The sequence below is a fragment of the Erithacus rubecula genome (assembly GCF_903797595.1).
Source record: "Erithacus rubecula genome assembly, chromosome: 19".
In the NCBI taxonomy this organism is placed as follows: domain Eukaryota; kingdom Metazoa; phylum Chordata; class Aves; order Passeriformes; family Muscicapidae; genus Erithacus; species Erithacus rubecula.
In genome coordinates, this window is record NC_136671.1 from 13,302,581 (window position 1) to 13,316,434 (window position 13,854).

A 13,854-nucleotide genomic window follows, 5' to 3' on the forward strand; every position below is an offset into this window, starting at 1 on the left:
AAGGAGTTGTGTGGGACTGATGCAGACTCACAGTAACTTCCTCAGTTCATTCTGCTTCTCATAGCTCAAGCATTTCAGCCTTCCTGAAAGCTTGCAAAGCCAGAGGTTTGTGAAGCTGGTCTCCCTGAGCCATGCAGAGGTTTGTGAAGCTGGTCTGTCTGAGCCATGCAGAAGTTTGTGAAGCTGGTCTGTCTGAGCCATGCAGAAGTTTGTGAAGCTGGTCTCTGAGCCATGCAGAGCTCTGTGAAGCTGGTCTGTCTGAGCCATGCAGAGGTTTGTGAAGCTGGTCTCACTGAGCCATGCAGAGCTCTGTGAAGCTGGTCTCTGAGCCATGCAGAGGTTTGTGAAGCTGGTCTCTGAGCCATGCAGAGCTCTGTGAAGCTGGTCTGTCTGAGCCATCCAGATCTCTGTGAAGCTGGTCTCCCTGAGCCATGCAGAGGTTTTTCAAGCTGGTCTCTGAGCCATGCAGAGCTCTGTGAAGCTGGTCTCTGAGCCATGCAGAGCTCTGTGAAGCTGGTCTCACTGAGCCATGCAGAGCTCTGTGAAGCTGATCTCACTGAGCCATGCAGAGCTCTGTGAAGCTGGTCTGTCTGAGCCATGCAGAGCTCTGTGAAGCTGGTCTGTCTGAGCCATGCAGAGGTTTGTGAAGCTGTTCTCCCTGAGCCATGCAGAGCTCTGTGAAGCTGGTCTGTCTGAGCCATGCAGAGGTTTGTGAAGTTGGTCTCTGAGCCATGCAGAGCTCTGTGAAGCTGGTCTGCCTGAGCCATGCAGAGCTCTGTGAAGCTGGTCTGTCTGAGCCATGCAGAGGTTTGTGAAGCTGGTCTCCCTGAGCCATGCAGAGCTCTGTGAAGCTGGTCTCTGAGCCATGCAGAGCTCTGTGAAGCTGGTCTCTGAGCCATGCAGAGCTCTGTGAAGCTGGTCTCACTGAGCCATGCAGAGCTCTGTGAAGCTGGTCTCTGAGCCATGCAGAGCTCTGTGAAGCTGGTCTCACTGAGCCATGCAGAGCTCTGTGAAGCTGGTCTGTCTGAGCCATGCAGAGCTCTGTGAAGCTGGTCTGTCTGAGCCATGCAGAGCTCTGTGAAGCTGGTCTGTCTGAGCCATGCAGAGCTCTGTGAAGCTGGTCTGTCTGAGCCATGCAGAGGTTTGTGAAGCTGGTCTCACTGAGCCATGCAGAGCTCTGTGAAGCTGGTCTCTGAGCCATGCAGAGCTCTGTGAAGCTGGTCTCACTGAGCCATGCAGAGCTCTGTGAAGCTGGTCTGTCTGAGCCATGCAGAGCTCTGTGAAGCTGGTCTGTCTGAGCCATGCAGAGGTTTGTGAAGCTGGTCTCTGAGCCATGCAGAGCTCTGTGAAGCTGGTCTGTCTGAGCCATGCAGAGCTCTGTGAAGCTGGTCTGTCTGAGCCATGCAGAGGTTTGTGAAGCTGGTCTCTGAGCCATGCAGAGGTTTGTGAAGCTGGTCTGTCTGAGCCATGCAGAACTCTGTGAAGCTGGTCTCCCTGAGCCATGCAGAGCTCTGTGAAGCTGGTCTGTCTGAGCCATGCAGAGGTTTCTGAAGCTGGTCTCACTGAGCCAGGGACTGGCTGGCAGGTGCACAGCCAGGCACAGCTACAAACAGCAGTGATGGCACAAGGTTCTGACCTCTGCTCCTGTGATCCAGTCACTGGTCAGGCCATCCTTTTACTGACCATGCCAGCATCTACAGAGGTCCTCAGCAGGACTGATGGGAGTGGGGGTCTGTGCTTGCATTTCTGGCTACGGAGGTGATTGCTCTGCTCACCAGAAGAGCCTTGTAAATGCAGTCCTACAAACCACTGATGTGTGCTGCACTTGAAGGAAGCTCCCAGTAATGCCAGGCATGCCTCACGCTCACACGCATGTGCTGCAAGAATGAAGGAGCCTAGAGTGAGTAGGTTAGCTTTTAGATTTATTTGTTTTGGTATGCTAAAACTAGGTAATTAGAAAAGGAAATTAGCAAATTCTCAATAGATTTGCATGGTTCACACCTGTTATTAAAGCAGCATTACCTCATGCAGTGGAGAACTCCCCTGCTCTTTGAAGTTCAAATGAAAAATCTCTCACAAGCTCTGGTGTGTCTGCTCCTCCACTGCTGCGTTAGAAACAAACTGCCAAAATGAACCGACAGCTTTTCATTTCTTTCCCTAATTAACAATCACAGCAGCTGCTCAGTACAAGAATAATAAGCTTCCTTCTTATTTTTTCAGCTCATTTAAGCAAAATTTTATTCTGGTTTGATGCAAATTTCTGTGCTTTTTTTCTTATGACACTACACTTGCTGCAGTCAAGAGCTGGTTTTGTGTTTGTGTTTTAGCTGAGGCAGTACAGTAAATAGGAGATAATTTGATACCTCAGCGCTGACATACAAATTAAATTCTAGGTGTCAAGAAATCTCCCCTTTTCATGTGGCATTAGATTTTCACTGCAAAAAGGATCAAGATAAAATGATCACAAAGTATTTTTGTATAATTTAACCTTGAGAGGGAGCCAAGTTTTATCATTCAGCTTCAGCTCACAGTTATATCAATACCTTCTGTGGTCCTTCTTCAGAAAACTCAGAAGAACATGTGTTTGACATATTCTTAAACTTAGTAGTACTCAATGTAGCTCAGTTTCAATTTTTTCAAGGTAGAACATTTATGTGGACTTTACAAAGCTAGCTTTAAGTACCTTAAAAATTTGTGCCTGGACTCAAAAGACTAGACTAGGGCTTAAAATCTGTAACTCCTCTGTGGTTTTACTACATACTTCATGCACTACTGAACATAATCATCTGACCAAGGAAGACAACAAAAGTACCCCTTGTCCTTATTACACCCTGCCCTTTTTCTTCTTTGCCTAAAAGAAGGTAGGAGTTATCCAAAACAGTACATTTGCCTTGTATTTTCATGGTACAATCAGACTTCTCTGTAGAATTCATCAGTACATTTTTGAAAGGGCCTAATTTCCACAAGTTGTGCAGTATCAATGAAACAAACATTACAAGAATTATATGCTTCAGCTACTGGGAAATCAGAGGTTTGTAGATGGCCACAGGACATTTGCAAGTGACAAAAACGATACATTATTCCTACATGAAGAACAAAGCATCACATAACCATAGATGCATCTGTCCATGCAGAAAGGCTGCTTCTGTCTGCCACTTAAATAGATGAGAAAAGTTGCCAGGGAGTGTGGCCAACTATTCCTCTAATAAACAATATTTGTCTCAACAGAAAGCCAGCACCACGTGCCAATTTATAGGAAATGTGCCATTCTTTCCCTGTGCTATCACCACTGAAGGTAATAAAGAGTAGCTCAGAGCACAAACACACATTTTTAAAAAAATGAAACCATGGTGTTGGCACACACACTATCTGCTCTGTGTGAGTATGGAAGCATTTGGATTGCCCCATGGGCACCTTAAGATCCTTTATTACATTTGTGCTGTTGGCTTCTTGAGTACAGCTTTGAGCATGCAGCCCAATAAATCACCAGTGAATGGTCTTCAGTGATATATTTGATGTGTTTGGATCCATGGTCACGAAAGCCAAATCAAAGGTTGTGGAGAAGGTAGCAGAGGTGATGCCCTATTTCAAAGGTGAGCTGTCTGTATATTCTGAGTCAGCCTGAACACACTACCAGCAGCAATTAAGAGATGAACAAATACTCTGGATCACATATAAACTCGTAAAAATTCCTTCTGTGTCTTCTGAATGCCTGCTACTCAATTACTGCCACTTGTAAAGGGGAAAGGAGTCTCTGGAACAGTATGATTCCCCTCCACCATCAAGGGCTGATGGTGAAGCATCCTGCTTTGGAGACTGCATTAACTTACACAAGTGTGAAGCTGCAATGCTCCCATCATCTTCAAGGTATTTTCACAGAGGTTATTAGCCTGGTAGCTGTGCTCACACTGTTTCTGCCATGGCGTACATGGCTCAGCCTCTCCAAAATGCTCACTGATTAGTTACTTCCACACACACAGTATTGTCTTGGGGCCATCACAGTTCCCACTGACACTACTCAGATCCAATATGACACATGCTTTCCTTTCAGAACCGTGCAGCTGCCTGACACCTCTCCAGCCCTCTTGGAGGCTCCTCCCCGAGCCAGCTACCCAGGTCTAATCAAATGGCTTAATGGATAGGTATCACTCTTTGACTTGTGCAATTATTTACATCTGACTAAAGCTTAACACATACTTTCCCCAAGTTAATCTTCCAAAAAGATACTTAAGCTTAGCTCAAAGGCATTTCAGGGCATAGAAATATAGATTTATTGCAGCAGTTGTTATGTATGTTCAATCTTTCTAAACTGGCATATGTCTTGCTTCAGTTTCCATCTGCTGATCCTTACAAAAATACTATTTAGGACACAATACTTCTTTTGCCATGAAAACACTACTGCATTGCAATTGAAACCTCTTTCAATATTTTTAATAAGTACATACACTAAAAATCAAAAAGCTCAGCCCATTTCATGTTATACTTGCAATCCTGGCTGTGCACATTTCCAAACTATACTCCTGATCCAAACTGGGATTATGCAAATATGTTTTGTTTTGCTTTAATTCCCTCAAATAACAAGTTTCCAACTGATGTCTGGCAGCATTCACAGCAACCGTGCAGCAGGCAATCTTGTGATTGGAGCTTAAAGAGCACTAATCAGGGAGTATCTGACTGACCAGGTCCTGCCTGGATCTTTCCAGACCATGACAGGGATGGTGCTGCCTGGCAGCATTTACCCCTCTGGCAGACGCTGCTGGAAATTTCAGGGAAACTATCAATTCCATATATTTAAAGCTATCCAGAGACAGAGTAGTTGCACAATAACTACTGATTATTCCTTTTCCAGTGACAAGCTCACCATGCTTTCAGCAGTGTGGTGAGTGCTGAACAGCAGTATTTGCAGGAGCATCAGCTGCAGTGTGGAACTCTGAATGCCCCTATCACAGAATCCCAGAACGGACCCCACCGGAGGGAACAGCCCAGCTGCCACCCTGCAGAGCTGCTCTCCAGCAGGGCATCCCAGCCTGGGGCTGCTCCTCCCCAGCTGTGCATCTGCCTTTGCACAGCTCCAGACTGCTCCTCTCTGCCCACCTCTCTGACCTCCTGAGTCCTTCTCAAGGGCTGCCCAACATCCAGGGGTATCACCTACTCCTCCCACTTCTGGCCAAAAACTCTGTATTGTGTCTTTGTGCATAATAACCCCACTCCCATAGCCAGCTGACAGTAAAAAGGAGGCTTTCAGAGGGACAAGGAAGAATAATTTTCCCATATTACTTTCAAAAGGAACTGCTCTTCAACAACAGAAGCTTTTTACATTTTATTGTCAGGAAAGAGGTTCTGCCTTTTTAGCAAAGGCTTTTTTATTGTTCAAACATGAAGAAGCATTTAATTACAGGACATTACTAAAATAACATGTTAAGGATGAAATCCAGTTCTATTCATCCAAAATCAAAAGAGGCCATGTCTGGCTAATTAGCTACTTCTCCCTAGTTGGGAACTTTTATCTGGTGTTTTAAAAATTTTAAGCTTAAATTTGACTCTACAAATGTGTACTGAAGCATAATAATGAACATATTCACTATACAAATGTTAATTTGTTTGAAAACTCAGTAGATTCTGTGTAGATTCCTTAAATTTACATCTAATGGAAAAAAATTAAAGAATGAAGTAATTAATTATAGGTACATATGTTTGTATGGGACCTACCCAAACAGTTAACTCTGCAGAGCTCTGCAAAGAGACACAGATTCCTTTAAATGAACAATAAAATCACGCAAATTGAGTTAATTAATGAAATAACATGGTCATCCTATCATATAATGACGTTAAGTCTATAGTAAGCTCAGTGTATTTTTTCTTACTCGTAGATAATACAACTGGATGTATTGTGAAGTGTGGTAAAAAAGCATACCATATGCTATGAACAGCACTGTGTTTCCTTCCCAGTGTTGGTGTAGAGTAAAATAAAAAGGAAAGTAGTTTAGCTTTTTACTCATGCTGGGAAAAAAAGGAACGGATGGGTGTTTTTTTATTGCAATGCAAATCCATAACGCACTACAACAAACTAACTTAAATACATTGAAGATATGTATGCAGTCTGCTTATGTTTCTCTTCTTTCCCTCAGGTACACATTAATCTGAAAACAACTGTGGTGCAGTTGTCCTGTTATTTTAGAAACCTCTCTGAAACCCTCTTTTGATAACAGGCTAATGACATGTGAACAAACAACCCAGAGCACCATGTACAGCCATAAATAGAAAGATACTGCCCCAAACCTCAAGTTTTATTGTCTCAAAACCAGACATATTATTTCCCCTTTTCAATTTCTTTATGTCATTTTCAAGCCACCAAATTAACACAAATTAATTTTTAAGGCATTATCCGCTTCTGTTCTCAATAATTCAATGGCAACATTATCAACACCTGGTGCTTTACTGTTCCTGGGTGTTCTGGTGGCCTCTGGGTTCTTCTAGAAATGGCACAGCTGTCTGAAAAATGCCTTACTAGATAAAATACTTCCTCCATCTTCCTGTAATTACATTTTTTTTTTTTTTACTCCAAGTGTTTTCCAGCTGGTATTAAATTGTTCCACAGTGATTAAGCATGTTTCCACCTGTACACTTGGTGCCCTTTGATAAGTTTACATGGTGGGTGGTATTTCTAAATGCCAATACAAGCTAGCCACCTCTCTTCCAGTGCTTCCGCATTCCTTCCCTCATTATTTTACATATTTTAGCCTGTTCTGTATGATAATACCAAGCATTTTTCACACATTCAAGCAGCTTTGCTAGCATTTATGGGGACTCAGAATTTAAGGATATGAAATAATTCCCACTGTGAATCACAAAACACTCCTTACAGAATTTAATTACAAAATATGCAAAGCAACACATTTCTTCATACTTCTTGAAGAGGGATGCAAGTAATAACCCCAAAGTACACAACATTGAAAATTTCAGCCCAGATCACATTATTTCAGAAAAAATTCTCTAGTTTATAAACTTTCTTCGAAAATTTTTACTCGGTGCCCCAAGTCCTCCCTTTCTGCCTTCAAGGAAAGACTGGACGTGGCACTGTGTGCCCTGGTGTGGTTAAGGTGGTGTTCGGTCACAGCTTGGACTCGGTCTCAGGGGTTTTTCCCCGACCGAACCGGCGCTGTGATTCCCACCCTCTCAGAGTTCTTTTCCCGAGTGAACTGGCGCTGTGATTCCCACCCTCTCAGAGGCCTTGTCCCGAGTGAACCCATGCTGTGATTCCCACCCTCTCAGAGTTCTTTTCCCGAGTGAACCCATGCTGTGATTCCCACCCTCTCAGAGGCCTTGTCCCGAGTGAACTGGCTGCTCCCCGCCCCAGCCCAGGCCTCTCAGAGCGCCGCCGACACCACGCCGCCGACACCGCTCCGCCGCACTTTCGTCACGGCCGCACCCGCGGCTCCACCGCCCCGCCGGGCCTCGGCCGCTGTCCGCCAAGGCGCGGTGTCCCCGCTGGTAGCGCGGAGCCGCGCTGTGCTCGGATTTAGCCCTCGGGCTGCCGGAGCTGGACTCGAATCTGCCGTCGCCAAAGTCCAGCCCGTCCCGGCACCCGCGTCCCCAGCGGAACCGGAAGCGCCGCCATTTTGTTTCGGGTGATGGCGGCTGTGGTGTTCTTGGGCCGGGGGCTTTAGCGCGGGCTTGGCCGTGCGGGGACTCGCAGCTCGGACAGTCGGTGCTCCTGCGAGCCACCCCCGCCTCGCTGCGCCTCCCGGTGATGTACGGAGGGCTCGGAGGGTCTCGACGGACTGCAGAAGAAGCAGGCCCGCCGCCCCTAATGTTGTTGTCAGGCGGGGGAACGGTGCCTGGGCCCCCCGGAGGAGGTGGAGGTGGAGGCGGGAGTAGCCGTGTGGAGCTGCTGGTGTTCGGCTATGCCTGCAAGCTGTTTCGGGATGATGAGAAGGCTCAGTACCAGGAGCAGGGGCGACACCTTATTCCTTGGATGGGAGACCCCAAGATCATGATCGATAGGTCGGTGTAACACAACCCCCAGACTGTGCTGCGAGATCTCCTGTGATAGCCTCTTTCTGTTCCCCCCCTTGTGCTGTGGGCAGTGAGGGCGGGGGTTGAGCAGAGGGCTCGTCGGGACCTTCGTGGCGGGGCTGAGGCGGCTCCTCCCGGCGCGGCGCTCCGAGGGTGCTCCGGTAACGCTGCAGGGTGGAGATGGAATGATCTGTTCCTTTGCAGCGCAAACCGCAAACAGCCTCTTTTCGCTTGGAATCCAAGGGAGCCTGGTTGTGTGGGAGTACTTATTAGGCACATTGTATGTTCTGTAGGTGAGAAGGGGGCAGTGTGGGGAGTGCAAAGGTGTTTATCCACCTTAAAGGAAATGGGGATTTTCTATTTCTCCTACATAATCTGGCTGCAGGCTGTTGATGGGACTCCTCAAAAGCAGTTCTTGGCCTCTTTACTTTTCCTGGTGCTATGATTTACTGTATTAGACAGAATGGATTTGATTTTGGGTGCTTGCTCTTGAAATTTTGTGTCAGGGCTGGCTTCTTTTGGTTGTTGTGCCACAGGTCCAGGTTTATGGCCGGAGACAGTAATAGAATCTGTGTTGATATTCCTTCTGGTCTCTTGAGTTGTTTCAGCACTGCAGGGTGGGATTTGGAAATAAATTCGTTTAGAAAGGGTTACATGAGTGTTTTGTTGGACGGAGGGAAGGTGAAAGATCAGGTTGGTTATGTTCGAGTGGAACACTGAAAGAATAACTTAAGAATTGTGTCTGACCCTGAAAACCTCTGTGGGAAACATGGAAGGATTTTGGTTTTAAAAGGGTCACATAACATACTATAGATATCTGTTGCTTGAGTTTCATGACTGCTTTGGTGCTGGACAGGATTTCCTTATTTTGACTTAAAAGCTGTATTTGTCTTGCAAAAATGTCAGTAGGGGAAGGTATTTTGATTTCCTTCCATAAGACTGGAGGAAAAAGAAATGCCCTTGCACTGTTTTGGTGCTTATGCCTTAATGATGGTTATAATTGAAATAAATTTGCTAAATTGGAATAGATCCGAAGGCAGGACAAGACAACCATAAATATTTGTAGCTATGTTTCATTTCTCACTTACACAACGATGGAAGTGTTGTGTTGTACACTTCTAACCCAAATAATTTCTATGACTGATCTCATTTGTAGGTAGAGACCGCTTTTGGGGTGCTGTGCAGCAGAGCCCCATGCACAGGTGTTACAGAAATTGTAGGGAGCAAACACTAAGTATGTGCATGTCTATACACACATACTTAAATAAAAGATGATGTGCATTTGTGAGTTAAGGCAGCTTGCAATTGCTAATCTTATGAACTCCTTTGGAAGCATAGATTCCATTTATCTCCAGCAGCAGGAAGTCTTCATTTTCACCATTTTGGGAAAAGCTCATTGCTGTGAGAAGACTTGGGTTCAAGTTTGCCTGTGGACAGAGCTTGATTAACCAGATCTATGTTTCATTTGCTTTTTGCTATGAGAATATTTACTTTCTTTGTTTTTGGTCTAGCAAGTTGGCACAAGTCAAGAGTTGTGTGTGGGAAGACACCTCAGCGGAGTCGAGTTTACTGTCACTTTACTTTCCAATCAGTTTCTCTTACTGATGCATAAACGTTGTCCCAACGCAGTGCTTCTCCTGCAAATAGAGTGATTTCTTAGTAGAAAGGAACTGTGCACCATTGATCTTTGCCGATTTTGCGGTGAACCTCCTTAAATTGCATGTTTATGTTACTGTTCCTATGTATGTGTGTCTCTCTATCACATAACCCAGAACTTATTTCCTCAGCCAAATGGCTAGGGGCCGAGCCTAGCCATGATTTTACCTCCAATGGACGCAAGTTTCTATGGTGAAGATTTCTCCTGAGAGTTCGGGACTAGCAGAAAGAAGCGAGGAAATTTCGACCGTTTGGTTCTTACGGATAGGTATTTATGTACTCGGGTTTGTGTGAATGTAAGCTATTTGACTTTCCAGAAAAACGTATTTTGCAAGTGACATTGATTGGTTGGTTGAAGCACGTACGGTAAGAGCTGTTAAGGAAATGGATCCCACTTAAACTATTAAAGGATACCTTTGCCTTTAATTGTAATAATTTATTAGTTTCTTTGAGAGGAATTTAGACTATTAAACAAATTTTCGATAGTTGGTGACAAATGATTAGCAAAATTAATTGTAACTTCTAAAAGGGAGTATGCATTAACGTATAAGTTTTGTTTTTTTTTTCATTTTTATTGGGTAAGTATTTAAGTAGTCACATAAACCCAAGCCCTAAGTTCTTTGCATTGACCAGCTGTTTCATCCTGCAGGTATGATGGGCGTGGTCACCTGCATGACCTTTCTGAATATGATGCTGAATATTCTACCTGGAACAGAGATTATCAATTGTCCGAAGAAGAGGCTAGAATAGAAGCCCTCTGTGATGAAGAGAGGTATTTAGCCTTGCATACGGACTTGCTTGAGGAGGAGGCAAGGCAAGGTATTGCTCAAGGAATAACATGGTTATTTAAAAAGCACATTTAAATAAATTATTCTGAAACTAAATTTACTCCTAATTTTATACTCTCTTTTTCTGATGTTATCTTGACAGTACCCAGTGGATTCGAAAAGCGGGAGTCTTTGCGTATGTGAGAGGACCTCAGGATAGTTTAACTGTAGATCCACACAGAAATTGCCCAGATTCTGAGGGCAGACTGGGATTTCAGACCTCCCCAAAATAAACACATTCTGCTTCATTTTTAGTGCTGTTTAAAGGAAATTGTGTGATTTTATACACATTGCATTAGAATGTCTTAATCCACAGCTTGTATCTCTTCAAGAAGAAATAAATGGTCAGCATGTGTACACGCTGTATTTTTCTGTTCAGTTTTTAATGCAAGCTAAAATGATCAGGCGAAAACTACTTATTTAAAAACTAAAGTAAGAGATATTACTTCTTTTTTATTAAATTAGCACCTGAATACATTCTAATGTTGGTAATTGCATTTTTTGTTCAAGAGGAGGAATATAAAAGACTCAGTGAAGCTTTGGCCGAGGATGGTACCTATAATGCAGTGGGATTCCGTTATGGCAGTGATTATTACGACCCTTCAGAACCCACTGAAGAGGAGGAGCATCAGCCTGCCAAACAAAGAGGTAAGGGGTAAAAATAACAAGGGTTAATTGGGGGGGGGGGCACACAGCATTTCTCTGCCTTGCAGTTGAGCATTTAAAATATATGTGCTGTTAAAATGCAATTAAGAGTTCTGAAAGCATTTCATCAAAGTCTTTGTGGGACTCTGTCACTGAGTTTTTGCAGACATTGTTCTTGGTGAGCTTAAAAATGTTTTCCTTCTATGGCACAGTCAGTACTGCAGTAGTCAGGGAATTTAATTCTGCTGTCATGCAGATTCTTATTCAGAAAAAAAAGTTATTCCTTACATTGGCTATCTGCTAACAGTGTGTTTCTCAGTCAAGAGGGAAAATATCATTGTAAGCATAAAATAGTGATTAATAAGAATGTACATTTTTATCTTTAGATTTTGTCATCTTAAGTATTATAAATGAGTCTGTCTTCAGCATAGTGTGCTCTGCTCCATGATCTAAAATATACAGAATTCAGTTGTCATGTTCTCATCTGTGATTCCAATAACTTAATATTATTATCATACATTCTTAAGGACGGTTTCAAATGTTTGTTGAATTATGCCTTACTAAAGTGAGGATTGTTCAATTAACATTTAGGTTGCCTAACTACATCTTGGTGAGTTACTGTGGTTTGAAATGTGCTTTTTTCCCCCTAAGTTGTGTTGCAGTGCAAGATCATTTTAGGTGTTAAAACTTATTTAGTGGTTTTTTTGCTGTGTCTGAGACATTACATTGATTGTCTTTTCTGGTGTTTAATTCATTTGTTTAAGACTCTATAACCACATACTGTTAGCTGGAGGTGCTGCCAAAAAAAACAGTATTCTTTCTCTGCTGCTCTTTCCTTCTCTCTTTGCTGCTAACATTTCTCTGTATCTTTGTGAAGTTAAACTATTTGAATTCATTAAAAAAAAAAACAAACAAACAAAAAAAAAACACCAAACAACAAAAACCAACCCACCAGAAGGTAACCAAACAAGTGAATTCCCTTTGTTGCATGGTTTGTCCTCAGTGATCACTGCAATATCTCATTCGTGATGAGGTTGTTCTGCTGTTTCCACAGCTCCCGTGGTCAGCTGTTCCTGCACTTGGTGCCATCTAATCTGGCTGGGGAGAAGGGGAATACAATTTCTCTTAAGGCTAATAGAATAGATACCTTAATTATTATAAAAATCTGTCAAGCAAAGTATTTTCAGAGGAGCATTTCTGCTATAGCAAATAATGAAATGTAATACAAATTATTCTTTTTAACCATATTTGAATGTCTTCAGTATAAATGCTGTTTATATAGCTGCATTTGATAAATTCCTTTATTACACATCCTTTTAGAAATACTTTATTTCAGGTTTTTTTTTTAACATTTGTGTACTTTGGTTTTTTTCTTAAATACTTCAATCTGTCATTTCTTGTAGAAACAGCTCAGACAGAAAATGCAGAGGAAAATGAAGAACCTTTTGTTGCCCCTCCAGGACTGAATGTACCTTCTGATGTGGAACTGGTATGTGTATATATAATGCAACCTACACTTCTCTCAGATTTTGAGCAGTTGAAAGTGTTCTGTTTGGTGGTTGAATTAGGTTTTTTTCCATTAGCTTTAGTGTGGTACATTTTAAATTATTCTAAAATAGTAACTTAATTTCAAATGTTCTTCCTTGAGCTCTTGAGTTCTATGAACACTCCTGCATCTCCTTTTTCACACTGAAATGATTGTTGTGCTTATGCTAAGTGCATTTGGTAGTTTTAAGTGATTATGAAACTTAATTTGCTAAAGAAAACCAAGAAGGACAGGGAAGTACTGTTTGTTCTGATGCCCTTTGGAGTTCTAACACACAGTACAAGCTGCTTATGAAAATACAAATATATGTTATTTTACTCCTACAGCCACCAACGGCAAAAATGCACGCGATCATTGAGCGGACTGCAAACTTCGTGTGCAAGCAGGGAGCCCAGTTCGAGATCATGCTGAAAGCCAAGCAAGCCCGCAACTCCCAGTTTGACTTCCTGCGGTTTGATCACTACCTCAATCCCTACTACAAGTTCATCCAGAAGGCCATGAAGGAAGGGCGCTACGCCGCTCCCTCGGAAAGCAAAGCCGACGAGAAAAAGCGTGAGTTGTTCCGTGCTGCGTGGTGGCCTCAGGATGGCAGTCGGTCAAACAGACACTGGGCTTTGTGCTAAAATAGCCACATTTTTCTGGGATTCCACTGCAGCTGAGATTGATGTGACGATTCAAAATTTTGCTTAAATTGGAGTTTCTTTGGTTTTGTTTTTTTTAAATTGTTTGTGGAAACTTTCAGCTGCTATGAAAGTGGAAGTGGAACAGGAGCTGCTATGATGTGGAAGTTTTAGAAACTGTCATATAGCTCAAGTCCAACAGAAGGTTGGTCTGTCCATTCAGGGTTTAGTTTTATTGATGTTGAGCAATATCTTGGACCTACGCTTTTGTGACTAAGCTGATTTATATGAGTGATGCTTTCCTAAAAATTCACGCTTGTTGTGTATCATCATTCTCTCCCATAGCAAAATCATAGCAAACCCAAAAAAACTCAGACATTGCTTTTATTTAGACTCAAGAGTCAAATCTGAAGAAGATGATGATGATGATGACGACGATGATGGAAATTATCTTCATCCAAGTCTTTTTGCATCTAAAAAATGCAGTAGGCTTGAAGAGCTCATGAAGGTACTTGGTACTATTAAAATTGCCTTTTTATCTTGT

General features: G+C 42.9%; 1 protein-coding gene across 8 annotated transcripts in view; it reads left to right on the forward strand.

The window, feature by feature from the left end:
• The first annotated feature begins 7,503 nt into the window (after nt 1-7,503).
• The window catches only part of SFSWAP (splicing factor SWAP), a 35,536-nt gene continuing 29,185 nt past the window's right edge, over nt 7,504-13,854 (forward strand). For 3 of the 8 annotated variants that reach the window (XM_079322133.1, XM_079322134.1, XM_079322135.1), the window contains exons 1-6: nt 7,604-8,004; nt 10,322-10,491; nt 11,010-11,147; nt 12,548-12,633; nt 13,017-13,242; nt 13,703-13,818. In XM_079322133.1, the coding sequence (XP_079178259.1) occupies nt 7,751-8,004; nt 10,322-10,491; nt 11,010-11,147; nt 12,548-12,633; nt 13,017-13,242; nt 13,703-13,818 (990 nt within the window). In that variant the 5' untranslated portion in view covers nt 7,604-7,750. Of the gene's footprint in view, nt 8,005-9,802; nt 9,941-10,304; nt 10,492-11,009; nt 11,148-12,547; nt 12,634-13,016; nt 13,243-13,702; nt 13,819-13,854 lie in introns of those variants that run through there. The other 5 variants (XM_079322136.1, XM_079322140.1, XM_079322139.1 and 2 more) reach the window with 5 other exon arrangements.